Raw genomic sequence first — 22,299 nt, forward strand, 5'->3', positions numbered from 1 at the left:
CCTAGTGGGTCATGGTCCTTCGTTAAGTAAAACGGAGGCCTTGTACGACTTGTATTAAGCAAAACCTAGCACACACCTGAACGGCCATGCTCAATGGAAATTTAAAAAAATACACGTATGAGCCTGGCATTGGTGGCTCACAATTATAATCCTAGTTATTCACAAGGCTGAGACCAGGAGCAGCGAGGGTCAAGGCCAGCCTGGGCTGAAAAGTCAGAGCGACGCCATTTCCATAAAGGTTATCAGCAAAAGGCTGGACTGGAGGTGTGTCTCAAGTGGTAGAATAACCACTATGAGAAAACAAACCAAGGGCTGGGAATACGGCCTAGTGGCAAGAGCGCTTGCCTCATATACATGAAGCCCTGGGTTCGATTCCTCAGCACCACATATACAGAAAATGGCCAGAAGTGGCGCTGTGGCTCAAGTGGCAGAGTGCTAGCCTTGAGCAAAAAGAAGCCAGGGACAGTGCTCAGGCCCTGAGTTCAAGGCCCAGGACTGGCAAAAAAAAAAAAAAAGGAGAAAACAAGTGACAGTATGAAGCCTGTATTCAGAACCCGCAATACTGGCATGTAAGCAAAAAAAAAAAAAAAAGTTACATGTACCAATAAAGGAATACCCACATCTAGCTTATGCCCAACCTCCCAGGTGGCTAGGATTACAGGCGAGAGTCACCACACCCAGTCAGAACATCGCTTTACGGTGATCTAGGTACAGATACTGGGATTGGGGTGCTGAGTGGAAAGCCTCAGGATACAGAGTTGGAGATCACGCAGGATTTTTTCCCGAGGCACCGCGTCTCAGTGCTGACAGAGCCATGGACAGAACTCCATTTGCAAGGGAAATAGCTATACTCCCGAAGTCAAAGCATCCCTTCTAAGTGACATAAGGGGATGTGTCGATGCGCAGCCAGAGAGGGGGGCTACAAGCACACTTCACTTGGTTCTTCTCTTGGCTCGCCCCCATCCGAGTTCATTCCAAAGTGGAGAAGATGGTTAGCACGCGGATCGTGGCAAGTGAGAAGACTGGCCAGCTCCCGGGTACAGGATTGGAGCTCTGGCACCTCTAGGTGGGCCTGGGGCAGAAGGTTGGGCTCAGTGTGACTCACGATGCTGGCGGCGGCCCGAAGGGGCAACGGTTTCAGTCGCGTGATGTCCAGTGTCTGGGGACTGGCCCCGGGGGCCGTGCGCCTGGACCAGGTGGTCTGTAGGTGTGACTGGTCCTAGTCCCAGACGGGTAGCTTTGTCGGGTCTGACCCAGGTCTACGCCTGGGTAACCTAGGGGACTCTGAGCTCCGTTAGGTCTCCTCTCCTGCTGCCACCCACTGAGGTCGGATGCCACGGTTCCCAACCAAGAATCTGACTAGCCTTTCTTGGAGCTTCCATTTCAGTTCTGTGGGTGTTGGCTGGGGAGATCCCGGTCTTCCTCCCTGGAAGGAAGCCACTTTGAGAAGGACTGAACATGACACGGGCCTTCCACAATATTCCCTTTATTGGTATTAATCACAGTTACGAGGTCTTATCCGGCAGAAAGAACAAATTTGCATCACGTAGAACTATTTCCAAAGACACAAGACACCCACATCAACCAACCACCACACCCGCCAGTCTCAGCAATCAAACCTCCGAGTGTGTCTGCGGTTCTGATCGTTGGTGCTTTGGGGAGAACAGACGCGGGCACAGCCCAGCGGCTGCCTCTGGGGTCGCGGAGCACTCGCAGAGTAGCGGGCTGAGCCCTGGGAGCACGCGGACATGAAAACCCAAGAGAGCCACGCAGATGGCACGATTCCCAAGGCCTGGCTCTTGGGCGGCTGGCCTTCTCCATGGAGCCCGCTCAAGGTCCCAGCTTTGACGAAGTGCACATGACCTCTCATCCCATCCCGTGTTGGAGAAGCAGTGTGAATGACGGGTGTGTGACAGAGGGCAGGTGGCTTCTACGGCCATTTCCTAAGGTCATTTCAGAATGTTAGCTTGGTAAAAGGAAAGTAAAAAAATCTCTCTTATCCATCGTAAGCCCTCCTGCCAGACTCCGAGGCCTTGCTGTAGCTCCCGAGTTCTCCACTGGGTTCTAAGTCACCAAGGACCGGTTACAGATCCAAGTGTCTTTCTCTCCCCTGAGTTGACTTAAATGGCTCCTATAATCAGCAGAAGGGGGCGAGTCCTAGCAATTGCTGGCAACTCCAACTCTCTCAGACAAGCAGAGGCCATAAAAATCACCAAGATCACTGTCAAGGAGATTTGGAAACCGTGACAAACCCCTCTGGAATCCACCGAGAGCAGAGGCCCCTGGGTAGAGCCACACTGGATCCCTTTGGCTCAGGGTTGACTGTGTGCTCACAGTTGTTCAAATCCCCAAGTCCTCCTATCTTCAATAATGCCAATCTTTGCCTTAAAAAAAAAAAGAAGAGGCTAGAGGAGCCGACCTGCTTCGCTTTGTGTGGGGCCCCCTCCCGTGTCCTGGGAGGCGGAGGAAGGGCTGTTCCTCTCTGGGCTGGCTCAGCCTTGGGAAGCAGGTCAATGTGTTCATGATGCTCCGGTCCTGGGGCCCGGAGGGACAGAGGAGCTGCAGTGAAAGAGCAGGAGCGATGGCCACCTGCTTTCAAACGAGGCCAGGATGCTTAGAACATGTCCTAGGCGCTTGCTTCGGGGGGCAGCCTTTGGGGGTCACTGCTAAGTCTAGAGAGGGGGGCTAGAGGTGGGGAAGAAGGCCAAGGGTCCCTCGATCTATTTGCCCCCCAATGATTCCAGTGAAGAAAGATTCCATTCAGGGGTCAGAACAAAAACCTGTAGTCCATGACACCAGGTGGTTCAAAAAAGAAAAGAAAAGCAAGCAGCATCTCTCTCCAAGAGCAAAGTGAAAATGGTCATTGAACAATCAGAGCTGATCCAGATGATGAGGAGGAGCGGGGAAACAAAGCTTTCCTGGGAAGAAGAAGAAGGCCGTGGTCCTGCAGAGTCCTGGTGCTCTCCGCCCTGGGTGTGTGTGACGTGGCGGCGCTAGCCCAGGCCCACGTCCAGTGACATCATCACCACGAAGCCCAGGATGGAGGCCCAGGACGCCAGCTTCCCGTTACCGCTGGAAGGGAGGAGAGGAGCGATCACGCCCAGCACTTCTGATGCCATGTCCCTGCACGGCCCAACCCTATCCGCTATGCATGACGGAAACACTCACTCGGCTTTACTAACTGGCTAACACATACCATCCCAAGCGACAATCGCAGCATTACCCCATCCTCCTGGGAAAGGGGGGAAGGGGTGTAGAGAAGTAACTTGCCCAGGGCTCTGGAATCCATGCTTAGAAAAAAAAAATAGGGAGTAGACATTATTTAATCTGACTAGTACACTAGCTCCAAAATTATCCTTCGAACTCGGTGCAGCGTCTTATGCCAATAATCCCAGCTACTCAACAGGGAAAGCTTGGGCCATCCAAATGGAAAGTAAGTATCAGGTGGCTCACGCCTGGGATCCTCCCTACTCAGGGGGCTGAGCGCTCAGGGTCACAATTCAAAGCCAGCTTGGGCAGGAAAGTCCCTAAGACTCTTATTTCCACTGCACTAGCAAAAAAAAGCTGGAAGTGGAGGTGTCGCTCAAGTGGTAGAGCACCAGCCTTGAGCAGGATTGCCAGGGGATAGCTCTTGAGTTCAAGCCTTGGTACCAACACATAGAGCTTGGCAGGAACTTGGCTTGAGGTCACTCTCCTCCCACACACTAAAGAAACAAACAAGAACCCATCTCAACAAGAACAAAAAAAAAAAAAAGCTGGGCACGCTGGCGCATGCTTATAGAAGTACCTGAGTCCGGGCTGGCCTGGGGCAAAAAAGAAACCAAACCAAGACTATCTGAAAAACAATTAAGTCACACGGGCTGAGGCTCAAGTGGTAAAGCACTTGCCTATTAATGGGAGATCCTGAATTCAAATTCCAGAACTCCCCTCCCCCCCACCCCCCCCCCCCCCGCCAAATTCTTCTTCTATAAAAACCAGAGTGGCACCATGCAAAGGCCCTCCCCCCTGCCCACCACCCCAACACCTGACCCAGGGCTGCTCGTGAGAACAAATATTATTTCTACTATGGTGGTAGGGCCCACCCTCCTCTCAGAAAGATCTAGAGAGGGAGACAGGATATATAAAGATGGCTGCCCCCCAGGGCCTTGGGGGCCCCCTGCCATCCCCTCCTTCCCTTCGGAGTTGGGGAGCAGGGTTGAGGAGGGGCGGGGTAATGTCAGAGGCAAAGGAGGGGTGGGTGAAATGGGCAGAAGTGAAGGGTGGAGCCTGGGCGGGGACGGGGTGGGGCGGGGCCTGGGGCAGGTCGGGGTAGGGGGGTGGGGGGGGGCGGCCAGGGCAGAGTGAACTGCCCAGGTAAGCTCTCCACCTGATCTGGGCTTCAGGAATGATGTCGTCCATGACCACGTAGACCATGGCGCCTGCAGCAAATGCCAGCGCGTAGGGCAGGATGGGCTCAGCCAACACCACAGCCAGTGCGCCGAAGAGCCCAGCCAGGGGCTCCACCATGCCGCTCAGCTGCCCGTACCTAAGGAGGAAACAGAGACATGCAACGCTGCAGGGAGAGATGGGCGGACAGCCTGCGTGCCTGCGGCCCTGGGAAACAGGCGTCATGCTGAACCGCATAGAGCACGGCAGTGTAGACACACATCATGGCTTCCGGCCTCCTCCTCCCTCCCCCCTCGCCTGTGGAGCTGCTCCAGCAGACCCCACCTTGCTCTTGAAGCTTTAAGCATCCGCTATGTAGTCCTTTCTGTGTGTGTGTGTGTGTGTGTGTGTGTGTGTGTGTGTGTGTGTGTGTGTGTGCGCGCGCGCGTGCTGGTAGGGCTTGAACTCAGGACGAGGGCACTGTCTCTGAGCTCCTTTGCTCAAGGCTAGTGCTCTATCACTAGGAGCCACAATGCTACTTCTGGTTTTCGGCGGGCTAACTGGAGAGAGAAGGCTCACAGCCTTTCCCTGCCTGGGCTGGCCTTGGATCTTGGTCTGAGTGGCTAGGATGGCAGGCCTGAGCTGTAAGTGCCCGGCCTTTGATTGACAGCCTGACTGAGATAAAATTCACTCGCCATCTGCCACAGCCATTTAAGGTTTCTATTCGGGGGTTTGGGGCATATTCCTGAGGCAGTGCAAGCGTCACCCCTAATTTCAGAACACTTCACACCCCAGAAAGAAAGTCCGTGCACATCAGCAGCCACCTCCCATTACTCCCTCCATCCCCTCCCCCACCCCGCAACGACCAGTCTCCCCATTTCCTCTGTGTACTGGCACTCGTGGATCTTTCACAGACGTGGAGCGGCAGAGCCTGTGGTCCTCTGTGGCTGGCTCATTTCATTCAGCACAATGCGCATCCTTCCTGTGGCCGAGTGATGCCTACAGTGACTGCCAGGCCCTGGCCGGGCGCGGCGTGGACATTGTCCCAGGGCAGCCACACCTGGAATGTCTGGGGACTGGAGTTGTAACGACCCTTCTGGAGGGGTGGCGCCCAGCCTGCGCCCCACCCCCATCGAGCCCCATCTTGGATTAAGGTGACGTCACTACTGTTGATAAAGGCCTTTCCTTGAGCTCACGAGACTGAGTCTTTGGGTAAGGTCACACCTCTGTGCATCAGTCCTTCCATCGTTAAAATGGGGGGGGGAGAGACGCCCGCGTACCCGGCCTCTCCAGGTGAGGAGGTACCGAGGGACTGGGAACCCCGGCCTCTCCCTGGCCGGGGTCAAGCAGTGGTTATGCAGGGAGAGCCTGGTTTTGCTGTAGGCTCCGGTAGTGGGGGCAGGGAAGGGCGTCTCCGGACTTTTCTTGCCCTAATGTAGAAACCAGCAGCAGAAATGGCAGCTCTGGTGTGCACAACTCCTAACGGCCTAATGGGAAGAGTCAGACATTGTCTAGCATTCAAAGGACTCTGTGTTCCACTGTTCCCTGCTAGCAGAGACAGGGGGGAGTGGCGGGGAATTCGTTTCAGGCGCGATTAGCCATAAATACTCAATACCTTCTCCTCCTCAGCAGTTTGAAATGGCGGTCGTGGCTTCCGCATGTTAAGCAGATCTCTTAAGGCCACGCGGCCTGGGCCACTCACCAGAAGGCTCGCCAGGTGGAGAACCCGGCTCCACGCAGGGGGAGGCTGACAGCCAGACCCTCCGGGAAGTTCTGGATCCCGATTCCAATGGCCAAGTTCCTGAAAAACCAAGAAGGCACATGAAAGCTCTGGTCTGGAGCTCTGAGGCCGCCCGGATGGGTCCTGACCAAGGCCCAAGGCCGCCGGGCAAGCAGACGGGGACCTGTGACAGATGGGGCAGGTGGAGAGAGTCATGACCTGGGTGTCAACCTGGGTGCTGACGTTTCATTAGACCCTTTTCCGCTAGCCCCCGGCATCAGGGCCCTTTCCCCTTCAAAGCCCCAAGTTCAAGATGTCGTTTCAGTGGGGCAGTCCCCACGGCCCTGGCCCTGGCCCTAGCCAGTCTCTGCTTCCTATCTGCTTGGGCAGAACGGTGACTTCCCCAGGAATGACCACGGAGCTTTCCGGGCCACCGTCACAGGGAATCAGGGGTGGCGCGCCCTGTCCGAAGTCCTCCCCGGCACACAGGCGCAGTGCTCCGTCCGCCCGGCGGGCTGCGGAGGCCTCCTCCACGTCCTGCCCTGATAAGCACTACAGAAACTCCATTCTTCCATCCCTGGCAAGCAAGCCTTGCTGCCTCGGCCCTGCCCAGCCCAAGTGGGAGCCGCGCCCGGGGGATCCTGCCAGGCCTTCCCTTCTCTGCAGGGCACTGCCCCAACTGAGCAATCACGGACTCTCCTTAGGGTGCTCCCGGGGGTCCCAAGCCTTATGGCTAAGGGCTGGGACCACAGCTTTTATGGGCTCCGACCTTCCTACAGGCCCTTCCTAATTCATTCCCCTACATCTATGCGCTGTTGTGTCTGTCAGTGTCTCATCACTGTGGCGGAAGGGCTGACTTCCACTCATGAATTCGGAGGTCTTCAATCCAGGCACACTCGGCTCCACTGTTTCTACATCTCGGCCGGACAGGGCACAGTGGCTCATCTCATGGTGGCCAGGAAGTAGAGATGAATCCATAGATTAGGTCAGAGCCCTAGGTGTTGGGCTGCGTCGGCTGGGGACCAAGCGGTCTGCCTAGGAGCCTTTGGGGGTCTCTTTGTACCTGAACCGTAACAGATGCTGGCTGGGTTGGGGTCATCCAATGAGCAGGCCCGGAGGCTCCCTTGCCCTCGCCTCTTCCTCCTCACCCCCTGCACCAGCTCTGGCGCAGGATTTGAACCCACAGCACTCGGACCCGACTACCTAGTCTCATCCCTGAGGAGATGCAGCAAAGGCCAAGGCCTTGGGCCCACACTACAGGTTCTCGGGGGGCGTGGCCACGCACCTTGCGTCTACAGGGTTTAACAACTTAACATGGCGTTGAGAACCACTGGCCTCACGGATGTCCTCAAAGGGAGAGAGGATGAGGGTGAGGATGAGGATGGTAGTGACCCCTTAGCAGCCCCTGCCCTGCTATTCCTGTTCCCAACACAGGCTGGGGTCCAGGGGCACTGGGGGCCATAGTGACCCCTTAGCAGCCCCTGCCCTGCTATTCCTGTTCCCAACACAGGCTGGGGTCCAGGGGCACTGGGGGCCCCTGGGAGCCTGCAGGCTAGCTTCCCACTGTACACAGAACCGGATTTGGGATGCCTGGAAGGCACAGAGGGCAGGGCATCGACACGGATCATAGGGGCGGGGGCAGGGAAGTGCAATGCAGGTGACGTTTCAAGAAAGCACCATGTGCTGGTGGCTCACGCCTACAATCCTAGCTACTCAGGAGGCTGAGGTCCGAGGATCACAGTGCGTAGTCAGCTAGGGCAGGAAAGTCCGCGAGGCTCTTGTACTACCCAACCAGGAAAACTGGAACTGTAGCTCAAGGAGTAGAGCATTAGCCCTGAATGAAAAAGCTAAGGGACAGCACCTTGGCCCTGGGTTCAAGCCCTGGTACTGGAATAAAGAAAAAAGTGATGGAGACTAATGAACAATGGGAGCTGGGTGTGAAGGGGCAGAAGGGGGGGGGCTGGGGGGCTGAGGCCGATGAAGCCAGCCCCTTGGGGACAAGCTGTGGGCTGCTTCTGGAGCAGCAGGGGTTAAGGAGCTGGACCATGCTGGCAGGGATGTAAGACAGTGAAGAGCCTCACAGGGAGCGGGTGGCTTGGAGGAGACCCCAGGCTTGCTACTGCCCCCAACCCCGGCCCTACTGCGCAGCCCTCCCTGGTCTCTGACTTAAGCAGACACCCCACGCGCTGGCACTCCCGGCGAGGCGGCTGGTTGGCCTCCCGATGCTTGATGCTTAAGGAACAGAAAGCCAAAATGAGAGGTTTCCCTTCCGGAACAGCCCCCTCCCCCATTTCCAACAGGACTCAAGAGCAAGGGAGAGTCAAACACTGCCTTCCCTCACTCCCGAGGATACAGGAGCTGCTGTTTCTGGCTTTTGTTGCTGTCCCTGGTCGGTCCACACCATGGTAAGTTAGCGGGAGGGAAGGAAGTGGGAATGAAGGGCTCTTTATGAAAGGATGCCACACGCTGTCCCCTGACAGTACCCCTTCTGTGGTCAGAACCCCACGAGGACCTGTCCCCAGGGCCTGACTGGAAGGAACAAGGAAGGAGACGGGGGTGGGGGGTGCAGCCTGGAAGGAGGGAGTGTCACTGGGGCAGACAAGTGGCTCCCGGGGTGGGGGGGGCTGCCCTGCCTGGGCCGCTCCTGGAAGGTGAGCCAAGGGTCTATCTGGGGGTGCAGCCTTGGCCCAGGAGTTTCATTTGGCTCAAACAGCCAAACTTCACCTCTCCTTTTCCTGGGGAGACGGAATTCGGTGGGAGGAGACCCAGAGAACCACCGGCTTAGAGTCTGGCTTTGAAAGTTGAACCAGGGTTTTCTTTTAAAGTTTAGTTCCTATAGCAGAGAGAGAGAGAGAGAGAGAGAGAGAGTGTGTGTATGTGTGTGTGTGTGCGCACGCGCGTGTGCACGCGTTGGGACTGAGGCTGGAACGCGGGCCTGGGCACTGTCTCTTAACTTTTCTGGTCAAGGCTGGTGTTCTACCAGCCACAGTTCCACCAGCTTTTTCTGGGTAATTGGAGATAAGAGTCTTGTGGGCTTTTCTGTCCTGGCTGGCTTTGAACCACAATCCTGTGATCTCAGCCTCCTGAAAAGTGAGGGTTACAGGTGTGAGATGGCAGTGCTTGGCTTTAATTTGTTTTGAAATAACCAAGGAGCAGTGGCATTGGGGGACCAAGTAGCAAACAGAAGATCAGAGCGCAGGGCATACTCATCCTGGGGCTTGAGAGTAGAGGCGAGCAGCTGGGGCTAATAGTCTACCCCCGGGGTGTCAGCACCCCATGTGCAGAGCAACATTCTAAGGCATGGGAATTACCTGAATCCCCGGGGACCTTTGTGATTGGGAACCAGGGTGCCCAAGCATTCTGCGTCACTCGGGGTTAAGGAGTTTCCTGGGTGGAGATCACCCCAGGACAACGGAGGTGAGCTGGTCATTTTGGGGGCACCCAAGGGTAAGTACTTGAACTGATCCCACAGGAGGGGTACACAGATCCTGGAAGTGAAGGAGATGTCTAAAGGCCAAAGGCCCTGACGCGTGTGGTGGTCTCCAAGGCCCTGACGCGTGTGGTGGTCTCCAAGGCCCTGACGCGTGTGGTGGTCTCCAAGGCCCTGACGCATGTGGTGGTCTCATGCAAGTTCTGATGCTTCTGGACCCTTTAGATGCCCCTCCCACAGGACGGCCCCCATGGACCGCTGCCTCCACCCAGAACCTAGCGACACCCAGAGGCTGGCCAGGAGCTGAAGGGGCAGGAGAAGAGATGGCTTTCCATCTAGGCAGGGACAGGAAAGAGCGGTTCAGGTTACCCAAGGCCAGGAGGCAGCTGGAAACCTCCCAGGGGTGGGTGAGGGGAAGCCTGGGGCAATGAGGGGTGCCAAGGAAAGGCAGCTGGGATCCAGGGTGTCCATCCACCGGCGGAAGCTTGCCAGTCTGGATGCAGAAGCCCAAGGAGGCTGTTCCTCTTGCCTGTCATTCCTGGCTCTCTCAGCCTGGTAGAGGAGAGAGGCATGTGGCGACTAGGTAGGAAGGGGCTCCCTGCCCTTAGCTGGAAAGGGTAGACCACTGCTTCTTCTTCTTCTTCTTTTTAAAGAGGCTTGGAGGGGCCACACCCCATTTTCCCCAGATGAGTGCTTTCATCTCCTGTGTCCCCCTTCTTCCAGCTCCCCTGCCATCCCAAGTTCTAGTTGGAGAACACACGGGGTTCCAGGGGCCCCTGGAGGTGGGCTTCCTCAGCGCCTCCTCCGTGAAGCCAGGAATGGAGGCACAGCCAAGTCCAGTGCTTCTGGAAGCATGGGACTTGCTAGGGAATCAAACAAGTCGGTGCCCTGCGTGCATCATTGATTATGACCCGGCACCAGCTCCTGACACCTGTAAAACCAGCCAGAAATCCCCCCACCCGCAGGCGCCTGTGCAGGTGTGTGTGTGGGGGCACTGTGAGGAGCCACCCCTGGATGGCACTGTCCACCACGAGGACACTGTCCTAAACGAGGCGGTGCTGAGCCCAGTGCCATGTCTTCTCTAGGGGTGCTCTACAGCCTCTGCTCTGGTTCTCCTGATCAGAACCACACCCTGCGTTTCGAGTGTGGCCAGCTTTGGGGGGGGGGTGCTTCTCAGAAGTGGCCCCAGCATCAGCCACCAACCCCAGCAAGAGCGTTCGCAGAAGCTCACGTCACATATGAGGAAGACGTTATGGAGAGCCACATCTGCGGGACGCTTACAATAGAACAGGGGGAAAAAGATCTACCAGCAAAAGGCGGCGCGGGGACACGAGGGAGATGCCAAGCTTCTCAGAGGACGCAGCACTGCAGGTGGACTGCGATGGGCGGAGGGAAAGCACTCCGGACAGGGGGGCCAGCGGAGTAAGCAAAGCTGGGGGATGACCAGGCAGGGAAGTGACTGGTGTCTTCCTCCTCCCGACGCCCCCAAGTCAAAGGCAACCTTCCAGCCAAACAAACTCCCACCAGCGAAGAGCCCTCTTTCCCCTGTGGACGGCCATCATCGGAGGCTTTCCCAGCAGAGTCGGGGGTGGGGGACCACTAAACACTCCAGCCCCAGCCCACGTCTCTTAACAGGCTGAAAGAAAGCACGGGGCTCTACCAGGAGGTCCCCTGCGCTCTCGGGGAGGTAGGCTCCCGCTCTGACACCACCACGCAGGGGGTCCCTGGGAATCCGTTCCCTGGCCATCGGCTCTCAGCCCTTTCAGGGAAGACTGCTGGGGCCCTGTGGATGCTTCCAGTGACTCAGCTCTGTCCGGAGCTGCACACAGCACTGCAGACCCCAGGGCAACCAGCTGCGGCCGAAACCAGCGGCGGCCTCTCCTGGCCACACCCTGAATTCAGAGGGAGCCTGAGGTCCTCCGCTTAGAACTGAAACAACCCGTGATAATCCCGACTGCTATTTATTTGAGTGTTACTAAGCCCTGGGCGCGGCTGTAAGCCCTGTGCGTGTAACGACATGCCATGCCTCCATCTCCTGAGTGGTTTCTATCAGTATCCCCATTTCACAGCCGGGGACACGGATGCCCAAGGCACCGGGTGGTTAGTGCCCAGTTGCCCGGCTGGAGAGCGGCGTGTCAGGATCTCCTCGCAGCCGTTGCACGCTTCCAGTCCCCTGGACCTCACGCATCCAGCAAACCAGCACAGAAAGACGGCGACCGGGCCCAGGTTCCTGGCAGGGGAGCGGTGCCTCTCCCCGGTTCCGCGAGTAAGCGGAGGTTCCAGGTCAGTCTGGTCGGAGGCAAGGGCAGGTTGGAGGAGGCTGGGTGAAGCTGGATGGTGACCAAAGACCACCAGGCTGTGATGGAGTGGGGACTGTTCATCTCGCCGGGTGTGATGGAGTCGGGGGCCGCTCATCCTGTGGGGTGTGATGGAGTCAGGGGCCGCTCATCCCGTGGGGTGTGATGGAGTCGGGGGCCGCTCATCCTGTGGGGTGTGATGGAGTGGGGAGCCCTCGTCCCGTGGGGTGTGATGGAGTGGGGAGCCCTCGTCCCGTGGGGTGTGATGGAGTGGGGAGCCCTCGTCCCGTGGGGTGTGATGGAGTCGGGGGCCGCTCATCCTGTGGGGTGTGATGGAGTGGGGGGACGCTCATCCTGTGGGGTGTGATGGAGTGGGGGGACGCTCATCCTGTGGGGTGTGATGGAGTGGGGGGACGCTCGTCCTGTGGGGTGTGATGGAGTCGGGGGCCGCTCATCCTGTGGGGTGTGATGGAGTGGGGGGACGCTCATCCTGTGGGGTGTGATGGAGTCAGGGGGACGGCTCGTCCCGTGGGGTGTGATGGAGTGGGGAGCCCTCAACCAGTGAGGTGTGATGGAGTGGGGAGCCCTCGTCCCGTGGGGTGTGATGGAGTGGGGGGACGCTCATCCCATGGGGTGTGATGGAGTCAGGGGGACGGCTCGTCCCGTGGGGTGTGATGGAGTGGGGAGCCCTCAACCAGTGAGGTGTGATGGAGTGGGGAGCCCTCGTCCCGTGGGGTGTGATGGAGTGGGGGGATGCTTGTCCTGTGGGGTGTGATGGAGTCAGGGGGACGGCTCATCCCGTGGGGTGTGATGGAGTGGGGAGCCCTTGTCCCGTGGGGTGTGATGGACTTGGGGGATGCTTGTCCTGTGGGGTGTGATGGAGTCGGGGGACGCTCGTCCTGTGGGGTGTGATGGAGTGGGGACCCCTTGTCCCGTGGGGTGTGATGGAGTGGGGACCACTTTTCCCGTGGGGTGTGATGGAGTGGGGACCCCTCATCCCATGGGGTGTGATGGAGTGAGGACCCCCCTCATCCCATGGGGTGTGATGGAGTGGGGAGCCCTCATCCCGTGGGGTGTGATGGAGTGGGGAGCCCTCGTCCCGTGGGGTGTGATGGAGTGGGGAGCCCTCGTCCCGTGGGGTGTGATGGAGTGGGGACCCCTCATCCCGTGGGGTGCGGTGAAGTGGGGACCCCCTCATCCCATGGGGTGTGATGGAGTGGGGGCCGCTCCTCCACACCAGTGTTTCCCAACATCCCCATGTGGACATTCAGAGTCACCAACGCTTTGTAACGGGGACCTGCTAAGTGCGATGCAGCTGGATCCCTGGCCTTTGTCCCCAGCTGCCAGGGGCACCTCCCACTTCTAACCACCCAAGCATCTCAGATTCTGGGAAAGGCCCCCCCGTAGGCCACTGTTTGGGCTCTGCTGACTCGGCAAGCAAGCAACAGTGGAGGTGAGCTAGCAAGTGCCCGAGGGGGACCCCCTGATCTCGGGCGTCGCGCTGGCCGGTCGGGTTCCGCAGAGCCGCGTCCCCTCGGGCTCAGCTGTGGCACTGCCGATCGCTGGGGCTGGGCGTATGGCCACCTGAGACCCGGCAGGTCTCTCCCTTGGACCAAAGGCCCTGGCTGCCTTCCAGCCCCATGTGGCTCTATTTGGAAAGTGTCCCCCCTGGAGCTGTGCTGTGGACACTCCTGCTCAACCCACGACCACAGGTGGATGCTCACCCTGGGGGTGAGTTCTGGAGTGGGAGGCGGTACCCTGGCGCCGGGAGCGGGGTGGGGGTGGGGGCCCGGGGAGGGGTGTGGGGAGAGTTGTGGACTTCTCTGGAGAATCGGCAGGTGAACACCCAGGCAAGCCGGCGGCCTTATTCTCCAGGCTATCTTCCCTGGCTGCCAATTATGAAAGGGAAAAGCCATATTCCTGACAAGCCCCGCTTCACCCCCCCCCCGCTTTGGGATCCTCCGGGGGCCATGAACGTGTGTGTTCTTGCACGGCAGGCCCTTGCACACTGTGCCGATTGTTGTCATCCTGCCCTGAAAGGCCTGATTGTTCAGGCCTGGTGGTGACATCACCGGCTTCCCACTGGGGCGGCCTGTCGAGGTGTTTGATGAGCCTGCAGGTGGGAAGGGGCTGGGTGCTCTCCTCGAGCTGCTGGGCCCTACCTGCTCGGCAGAGCTGGCTTAGCACGCAAGGGAGCTTCCCCCACCCTGCTCCTGCAGTTCTAGGAGTCTCATTGGCCCAAGCTGGAACCACAGGTAGACCCATGGAGTTGGAAAGAGCCCCAGGTGCTCACGCCACAAGGCAGGGTGGCGGCTGAGGGTGATTCAAGCCGAGGCTGCACACCGCTCCTCACAGATGAGAACCTGCCAGAGGAACATGCCCTGGGGATCTTTACCTGCTAAGCCTCTCTGCAAAGAAAGCCAAACCTATGCCCTGGCCTGGTTCTCGGATGCCTTCTAAGCAGAGGGGAGGGGACACGCACCAGAAGCCGTGTGCCCAGGTGTTCATCGCTCTTAATCCTAACGGTGCCATCAGTCATAGCCCCGGCCGGGGGAGAACCACGCAGACCCACGGCCACAACACAAATACAAAGCATGAGTACGTACAGTACGTGCCATTTACACGGAGGAGGCTGGACAGCAGATAGAGGGAAAGATCTGTACGGTGGGTGACAGGGTGGGGAAACCACAGACAGAGTTCTGAGTAAAAGAAATTAAGACACAAAACAGGGAATGTTGTATGGTCTCACTGAAATCCCCAAACCACCAAAACTAAGCAGTGCTTGTCTACTTGTTGACATGAAGGGACAGTGGTCACTCGTTCATTCTCTTCAGAAGTATTAGGAACTTGAACGGAAACTGCAGACCCTCCACAGGCAGGATGTCAGTTCCTAGGAATGACTTCCCTTTGTCATTTTAATGAGACTGAATATAGGTATGGGAAAGAGACTATAAAAGATGTGTTCTGGACGAAGTAAATGGCAAACCCATACAGTCCATAGCTGATCAAGAAACAACAGTGCCAGCGTCCCGGGAACCCCTCAACCCTGGCAGTTACCCCACCAGCTCCTCCCCCACGAGGAACCACTATCCTTGTCTCTATCAGCATATCCTGGCGGTCATTTTCCATTTTGTGGACACAGTAACCCAGGTCCACTGAGGTAAGAAACAAGCTGGTCTCTATAGTGTGGGTCTTCGTGTCCCCTTTGAGAACTCCCAGCTCCCCGCTGACACCACAGAAGGCAGAGAGAAGTGGTGGTGGCGGCTTCGGGTGTCCCTCGACCTGGGCTACTCTGTCACACCTGGTCCCTCACACACAATCCCATGGGGAATCCCGAGGGGCCAACCTTCTGGATCTGTCCAGAATCCAGAAGGATTCCCTCCCTCCCTTCCCCTGTCACTCTGTCTGTTAGGAATCTCCGCTGTGTCCTGCCAGGATTTTGGCAACAGTCTTCAAACCTACCTCTAGCTACTACGCCTGTCCACAACATCTATTCCCTGCACACCTGCCGTGTCTAGTCAGGCCGACCATCTATCTTCCCATAAGGTTACTGTAGCTTCAATTTTTCCCGGAGGTGGGGGCCAGGTCCTCCCCTGGCCCGTCATGGTCTCAATGTTCCCGCCTTTTACTCTTCTTTCACATCCATCCCGACTGCCCCTTCCCCAGCTAGTCATACTCCCAGCCTCTTTCTCCTTCAGGCATGTTTATGGGAGAGCTCCTTCTCAGCCTTTTGAGGGTCATCAACCTTTCCAAGGCTAGACCTGAGAGATTTTGCTGCCTCCCTCTCCCCTCACCCCATGCTAGCTCTGGGAGGAGCCAGCTGCCACGCCACACACATTCAAGCAGCCGCACGGTGCCTAGTGATGAGAAAATGAAGAAAGAAGTGAGGTCTTCACCTATGGCTGCATGAGTGCGCCATCTTGGAAGTGGAATCGCCAGGCCTAGTCCTGCCTTCAGATGACCACGGCCCTGGCTGACACCTCCACTGTGACCTCAGAGACCCTCAGCTGACCTTGGGACCCTAACAGTGAAAGCTAGTCTGAAGTTTCTACACACACACACACACACACACACACACACACACACACACACACACACACGGCTCACTGGTTTCAGTCTCCACGTCTCCATGTTTTGAGTTGAGGTATTTTTATTATACGGAATGTATAGCAGCTAATAGAGTCATCTCAATGAATTGCATCCTCACTTCCCCATCTAAACCCTAGCCTACCCTTTCCCTTCCTTTCTTCCATTCATTATTTTTTATGTTTATTGTTCATTCCATCTCCCTCCTCTGACCTGGCATCAGAACAGGAATCCCCATCTGCTGTTCACTGAGGTATTGAGGTTTATACAGCCATGAGAGACATGTGCATCAAGCCAGTTCCTAGACCTCTAGCGGGGCTAATGCCTGTTCCCAGCTCTAGGATTCATCATCTCCGAGTCTCGGCGTCTTCAGCTGTGAAAAAGGAGGGAAACTGGGCAGCCCATAAGCCCTTTCCCAGATCCTGAGCTTTGTGATTCCTGCACAATGGCTGCATTATGGTCTCTCCAGCCTCCATGGGCTGCAGAAATAAGGCCTCCACCTCTGCCAGGGCTCACTTTCCGTCCACGAACATCTGGAAAACCCCAACACAAAACCATCTCATTGTGTACATCTGGACAGCATAAACCAATCGTTCCAAGAGCAAACTCCAAAACGGCTGCTCAGCAAAACTGTAGTGCACACCAAATGGGAGAAGTTGAAAGGCTCCTTTCTTTTCCTCTTGCAGAACAATCTTCTGGGCCCAATCACAGGAACTGAATACATTGCTTTGCTACTGAATACCATACGCTCTCAATAGCCTTTGACTGCAGTCTCTGTCACATTGCTTGATTGCGCTCTCTCTCTCTCTCTCTCTCTCTCTCCTGACTCCCGGGGAAAGCAAAACTTACAGGAAAAAGATTTTTCTCCCTACCCCATTGTTTAGCTCAAACTATACCCTCACTTACCCTTGGGGCATATGGCCCAAGTTCAAAGCCAAAGCCGAACACCACCTGCTTCTTCTCCACTCCCTTCAGGCAGAGTGACTGAACGGCAGGCCTAATACAAACTGAACCAAGCTCCTGGAGCTGGCGATTTGCATACCCGCCTCTCCTCTATGGCTGAAAAGGGAATCACACCCAGCTCTCAGTAGCCTCTTGGTTTTACAACCAGTCCGGGTCCCCTACAAACAAACCCGAATGTGAATTCGCTTGCAAGCATGAAGGATTTCCAGGCACTGAACTGTGGGTACACATACAGGGAGAGGAACAGGCGCTTAGAGAAAGGAGGCCCTCCATACCTGGGGATGTCCCCGGCTTGAGGGTGAGGACACCTCGAAGCATGGAAGGGGCAAGGGGCAACCCAGAGCCCCAGCCAGTGTCCAGTGACCAGCAGGGGAGGTTGGCGAGAAGAGAAGGAAGGCAGCCCCAACCTTTCACCCCAGCAGCACCTCTCTAAGGCTTAGGATCCCATTCAAGGTGAGACCACTCCCATCTCTCGAAGATGACAGCACTGGAAGCATCGAGCCTACCCAGGAGGCTGCTAGCACCCACCTGTAGTCCTGGCTACTCAGGGGGAGTGTGATTCTCACTCGGCACAGACATTGTTCACAATGCCTGTGCTAGGGTCCACCCTGACATGGAAAGGCGAGAACAGCTGGCTTCAGGGCATGAACGCTTCAACTGAGATCAACGGAGATCACAGCAAGATCCATCCTCCTAATGGGAACTCTCCACCGCCCCACCCCATCCTTCCACATGACCAGCGTGGTACTCTCCTGGGAACTGTCCATTCCTCTACATGAGTGTGGTACTCTCCTGGGAACTGTCCACCGTCCCTCGCCATTCCTCTGCATGAGGGTGGCACTCCCATGGGAACGCTCCATCCCCCATCCCTCTGCATGTGTTACTTGGGATGCTTCTGTAGGAAACAGCCAATCCAGCTGCTCTACATATTTATTTACCAACTGCGTGTGCACAGTAACATCTGTGCATTCATTCTGCTCAATTTATGCATGTTGGGGATGCTCTAAGGAGCTATCTACTTTAATTTTTTTTTATTTTTAAAGTGAAGTACAGAGGGGTTACACATATGTAAGGCAGTGAGTACATTTCTTGTTCAACCTGTTACCTCATTATTTTGCTGCTCAAGTTGGCTTCGATGGGATTTCCCCCAGGCTTCCTCCTGTGTCTTTTTCTTGTTCTTTTCCTGTGTCCTTCTGACATGCCCCCCCCCACACACTACTTTCAGCAATGAGGGATGCTCACCACTACTGGGATATCATTATTCCAGAAGACATAAGCAAGTATACATAAGCGAGTAAACCCACCTCTATTTGCTTATGCACTGCCCATTAAGAGCTGAGAGACAGACATTGTATAGCCATCACTTGTAGGTGGAGGCTGAGAGCTGATTTGATAGAAACAGACTGTAGGAGGGCAGGGTGGCAGAAATGGGGAGCCACCAGCTCCCCAAGGCCAAAGGCCACAGGCCTTCTGCTGTAAGACGAATGTACTCGGTGAAGCTAAGGGGCAGTGTGTACTTGAGACTTGCTCAGGGGGTACGTGTCAACGTTCTCATGACACACCGCCGCGAACAGTGCCAGGTGGTGGATGTGTTCACTAACCCAGAGGTGACGGCCGCTTTGTAGCAAATACAGGGATCAACACAAAACAAAGGAACCAAGTCGCGCTCTCCGATGAGCAGTGTGGGGTTCACTTGGGCTACTCTGGAAATACTGGATGTGTTTGGGGGGACGGGGGGAATCATCCCAGCTTCAATACAACCATCTGACCATGGCTGGCAGAGGAGAGTCTGTGCCCCCCGGGAGCCTACAAGAGTTCACCATCAAGCTTGCTTTAAGAGTAGCTAGGTGCCAAGACTCACAAGACAGATTTTCTCAACTCGCTGGGCCCCCAGGGAGCCACAGGGCTGCTTCCGCCAGCGTGTTAGCAGCTTGCCAGGAAGATCCACTACCTCCGAAAGCCTGGGTTTGCCAGGCTGGCTTGCTCTGCCGCCCCCGAATCAAAGAGGCTGGGTGCCTGTGACCCACGCTCGGCCGGGAAGCGTGCAAGCCCACTGTGCCCAAGGTCAGTGGGGTAGCTGTGTCACCGCCAGAGTCAGCGGTGCAAGTGCCCAGCTGTGGCCTGGAGGCTCTGCCCAGGCTAGTGGGACAGGCAGGCAATTTATGAGCTCAGTAACACATCATAAAAGCAAGCAGAAAAGACTAATGAGCCAACAAGCCAGGACAGAAGACCTGTCTCTGACCCGGGAGGCTGACGAAGCCGCAGTCCTGGGGCAGGCAGTACACTCTCAGGACTTTCTGCTGGACCCTAGGAAGCACCTTGGGGAGGGGGGATTTCTAGAGAATTCATATGAATCCTCAGGTCAAGGGACTGAATCTGACACTGACCCCAAACTCTCAACATGAAGGGCAGACATTTTTTGTGGTAGGCACCGTCAACCATGTCTGCAGGGGTGACGGGTGCGATGACAGAGGTGGTCCTTCTCGAGGGTCACTCTGCACGGTTGGCAGCAGAGGGCCACAGTGCCATCAGAGAGCTGGATGTAAATTTACCAAGCAATTCCTGGGTATCAGGTTGCCAGGGACAGAATGAGACAATCAAGGCCTGGGCTCTCCTGGAGTTGGGAGCAGACAGACAACACACGAGTAATGGAGTTGGTGCCAGTGGCTGGCAGCTCACCCCTGTCATCCTAGCTACTCAGGAGACTGAGATCTGAGGATCTCAGTTTGAAGCCAGCCCATATAGAAAAGTCCACGAGACTTTCATCTCCAATAAACAACTCAGGGAAAGCTGGAAGTGGCGCTGTGACTCAAGTGGTAGAGTGCTAGCCTTGAGCTCAAAGAAGCTCAGGGACAGAGCCCAGGCCCTGAGTTCAAGCTGCAGGACCAGCAAATATAAATGAGTGAATGGAGTTGGGCAGCCGCCACCTCCTCACAGTGATAGATGTTATGATGGAACATTCAGGGCTGGACCTGGATGAAGGAGGGTGGTTAGAAACAGGCTCTGTGAAGATGTGAACTGAGGAGGGTTAGTCGAGAGAGTGAACACTGTATGTCTCTGCTCTGTGGCCAGGATCTAATGATGGAAAGAATAAACTTGAACTTCACTCGGCAAGCATGTGTGCATTGCCCCACTCTGCATGCAAAGGTAGAACCAGGCTCTCTGCAAACCATGCAATCTACTTAAGGACAGAGTTGGTGATGTAGGAACATAGATGAACTGCTGAATACGAAACAGCCAGATTGCCAGCCCTGCCATCAAATCCATCCATGGCCAGGCCTTGAACTTGAACAGGCTATAGACTTTGCCTTGTCTCTGGGCTCCAGCTAGATTGAAGATGCACTCAGGGATGGTTTTGTTTGTCTGTTTTTGTGTTTAACATCACTTTGGTGTTGTGCACACAGTATATAATCTGTCTTTTTCCAAAGCTTATACAAATCCCTGAACCCAGCTGTGCTGCTGTGTACTTCTGATGTGACACTAAACTTCCTTCTGATGAAAGCTTCTTCTTGCTCATTTCTCCTCACCCATCCTAGCACCTGAGTTATCGCCCAGTGTCTGTAATCCTGTTCTTCGTGACAGGACCTTCTAGGTAGCACTGTGGTCTGTTGAGATTTTCACGCAGTGCTTGACCCCAGTGCTTGACCTTTTGGGCATGTTCCTCCTGCCTCCCAAACCCTTGGCTGGCTCTCAGTGGTAAACAGGGCTGCAGCTCTCCTAGCCAAGGCCCTTCCCCGAGACCCTGCATGCTCCCAACCTGGGGACTTCCCTCAGCACCTTCTCCTGGATTCCCTGTCCAGTAGCAGGTGGAGTCCAGACTAGGTTTCTGCCCATCTCTTCCCCACCTGCTCTGTGAATGCACAGCTGTGGACCGATGAGATACTGACTTCAGTGTATACCCTAGACAGAAATTAGGGTATGTGTTCAAGTTTATGAGGACTCATTACTGAAAAGAAGAGCAAGTTCCTATATTAAGTGGGTTTAACTTGAAATACAAGATATTCAAATTAGTGTCCTCACATCAGGCTCACAAAAGAACAACAAAGATCACTTGACCCCATCTTCTGCAGAACTAGATCCTCTGGGCAAACATCCATCTCATTGTTGGCCAGACGGGCATGCACTGCTAGAACAGAACTCTCCAGAAGCTTCTGGAATAGCTACTGGCCAAATGAACCAAGCCTGAGAATCCTTTTCTTCAAATGGGAGCCTTGGGCAGGATCAGGACGCTGGACACTGATGAAGGAAAAGCTTCAGTCCTCACCTGACCTTGCAAACTCGGAGAGAGTCTGCAAGCCATGGCCGCAGGTTCTAAGATCCTAAGCCACAAGAGTGAGGAGTGAAGTGAGGAGGTTCATAAAGCTAATGACAATGGAGGTAACAAAACTGCAGCTTTGCCAAATGGGTATAATTACCCCTATTTATTTTTGTGCCAATTCTGAGGCTTGAATTCAGGGCCTGGAGCTTTCCGTTAGCGTTTTCACTCACTCAAAGTGGGTCCTCTACCCCTTGACTCCCAACTCTCCTTCGGGCTTTTTCCTGGGTAATTAAACATAGCAGTCTTAACGGACTTTCTTGCCTGGGTTGGTTTCATACTTGGATCCTCCCATCTCAGCCTCCTGTGTAGCTGGGATTACAGGTGTGAACCACCCAAGCCTGACTTGTTATCACAATGTTAAACTAGCACGGATGGAGGCTCTGTGGGGCTAAGCAACATCTCCAAGACCACCTCCTCCCAGGAGAGCCTGAGCTCAGGCGTGCCCTGCTTGGAGGCTGTGGCACACCTCAGGGCACCCCCAGGCGTGCCCACTCAGCGTGTGTGGCATCCCTCGGGGGACCCGGTGTGTGCAAGGATCGCCTGACCCCAGCCAAGTGTCCCCAGTGCGTAAGGGCAAGCCGGGCAGCCTCGGTGGCCCCTGGAGGTGATTCTCCAGGGCCCTGGGCTGGTGAACTGTGAACTCGAGGAAGACAAGTGTGCTTTCACGCTACGGATCTGCACTGGGCCTGCTCGGGCCTGTTTCCACCCTTTGCGTGAGGAGGCTGTGCTTTGTAGGAGCCTGGCAGAATAGGAGCAGGCCACTGGGCACCCGAGTGAAGGGCCCAGAGGAACTGCAGAGTGTGGCCATTGTTGGAGGGGGCAGAGGGTGCCAGACATGACTGCACGGGAGGGAAGATACTGATATTTCCTGGGTGGACAATGGCGCTCTTTCAGGTGGACACCCGGCAGCCCTGATCTCAGGCTGGACAACCCGGCCACTCAGGAGAGGCCAATCCAACCCGGGGCTGCCGGGCTGTCACGCATGGGCCCACAGCTGCCCCCACTCGGGATGATGGCTCCCCTGAGGTCTGCTCCAAGCGCTGAGGGGGCACGGGCTGTCCTCTGCGAGGTCCCTGGAACAGCAGGACTTCAGTTGGCGACAGGAGGAAAAGGTGAGGAC

General features: G+C 56.0%; 1 protein-coding gene across 2 annotated transcripts in view; it reads right to left on the minus strand.

The window, feature by feature from the left end:
• Window positions 1-1,470: 1,470 nt before the first annotated feature.
• The window catches only part of Slc39a11 (solute carrier family 39 member 11), a 246,500-nt gene continuing 225,671 nt past the window's right edge, over window positions 1,471-22,299 (minus strand). For both annotated transcript variants that reach the window (XM_048366585.1, XM_048366584.1), the window contains exons 8-10: window positions 6,068-6,166; window positions 4,367-4,525; window positions 1,471-3,072 (exon numbers count right to left, since the gene is read on the minus strand). In XM_048366585.1, the coding sequence (XP_048222542.1) occupies window positions 2,994-3,072; window positions 4,367-4,525; window positions 6,068-6,166 (337 nt within the window). In that variant the 3' untranslated portion in view covers window positions 1,471-2,993. The remainder of the gene's footprint in view (window positions 3,073-4,366; window positions 4,526-6,067; window positions 6,167-22,299) is intronic.

Source organism: Perognathus longimembris, chromosome 17 (assembly GCF_023159225.1).
Source record: "Perognathus longimembris pacificus isolate PPM17 chromosome 17, ASM2315922v1, whole genome shotgun sequence".
In the NCBI taxonomy this organism is placed as follows: domain Eukaryota; kingdom Metazoa; phylum Chordata; class Mammalia; order Rodentia; family Heteromyidae; genus Perognathus; species Perognathus longimembris.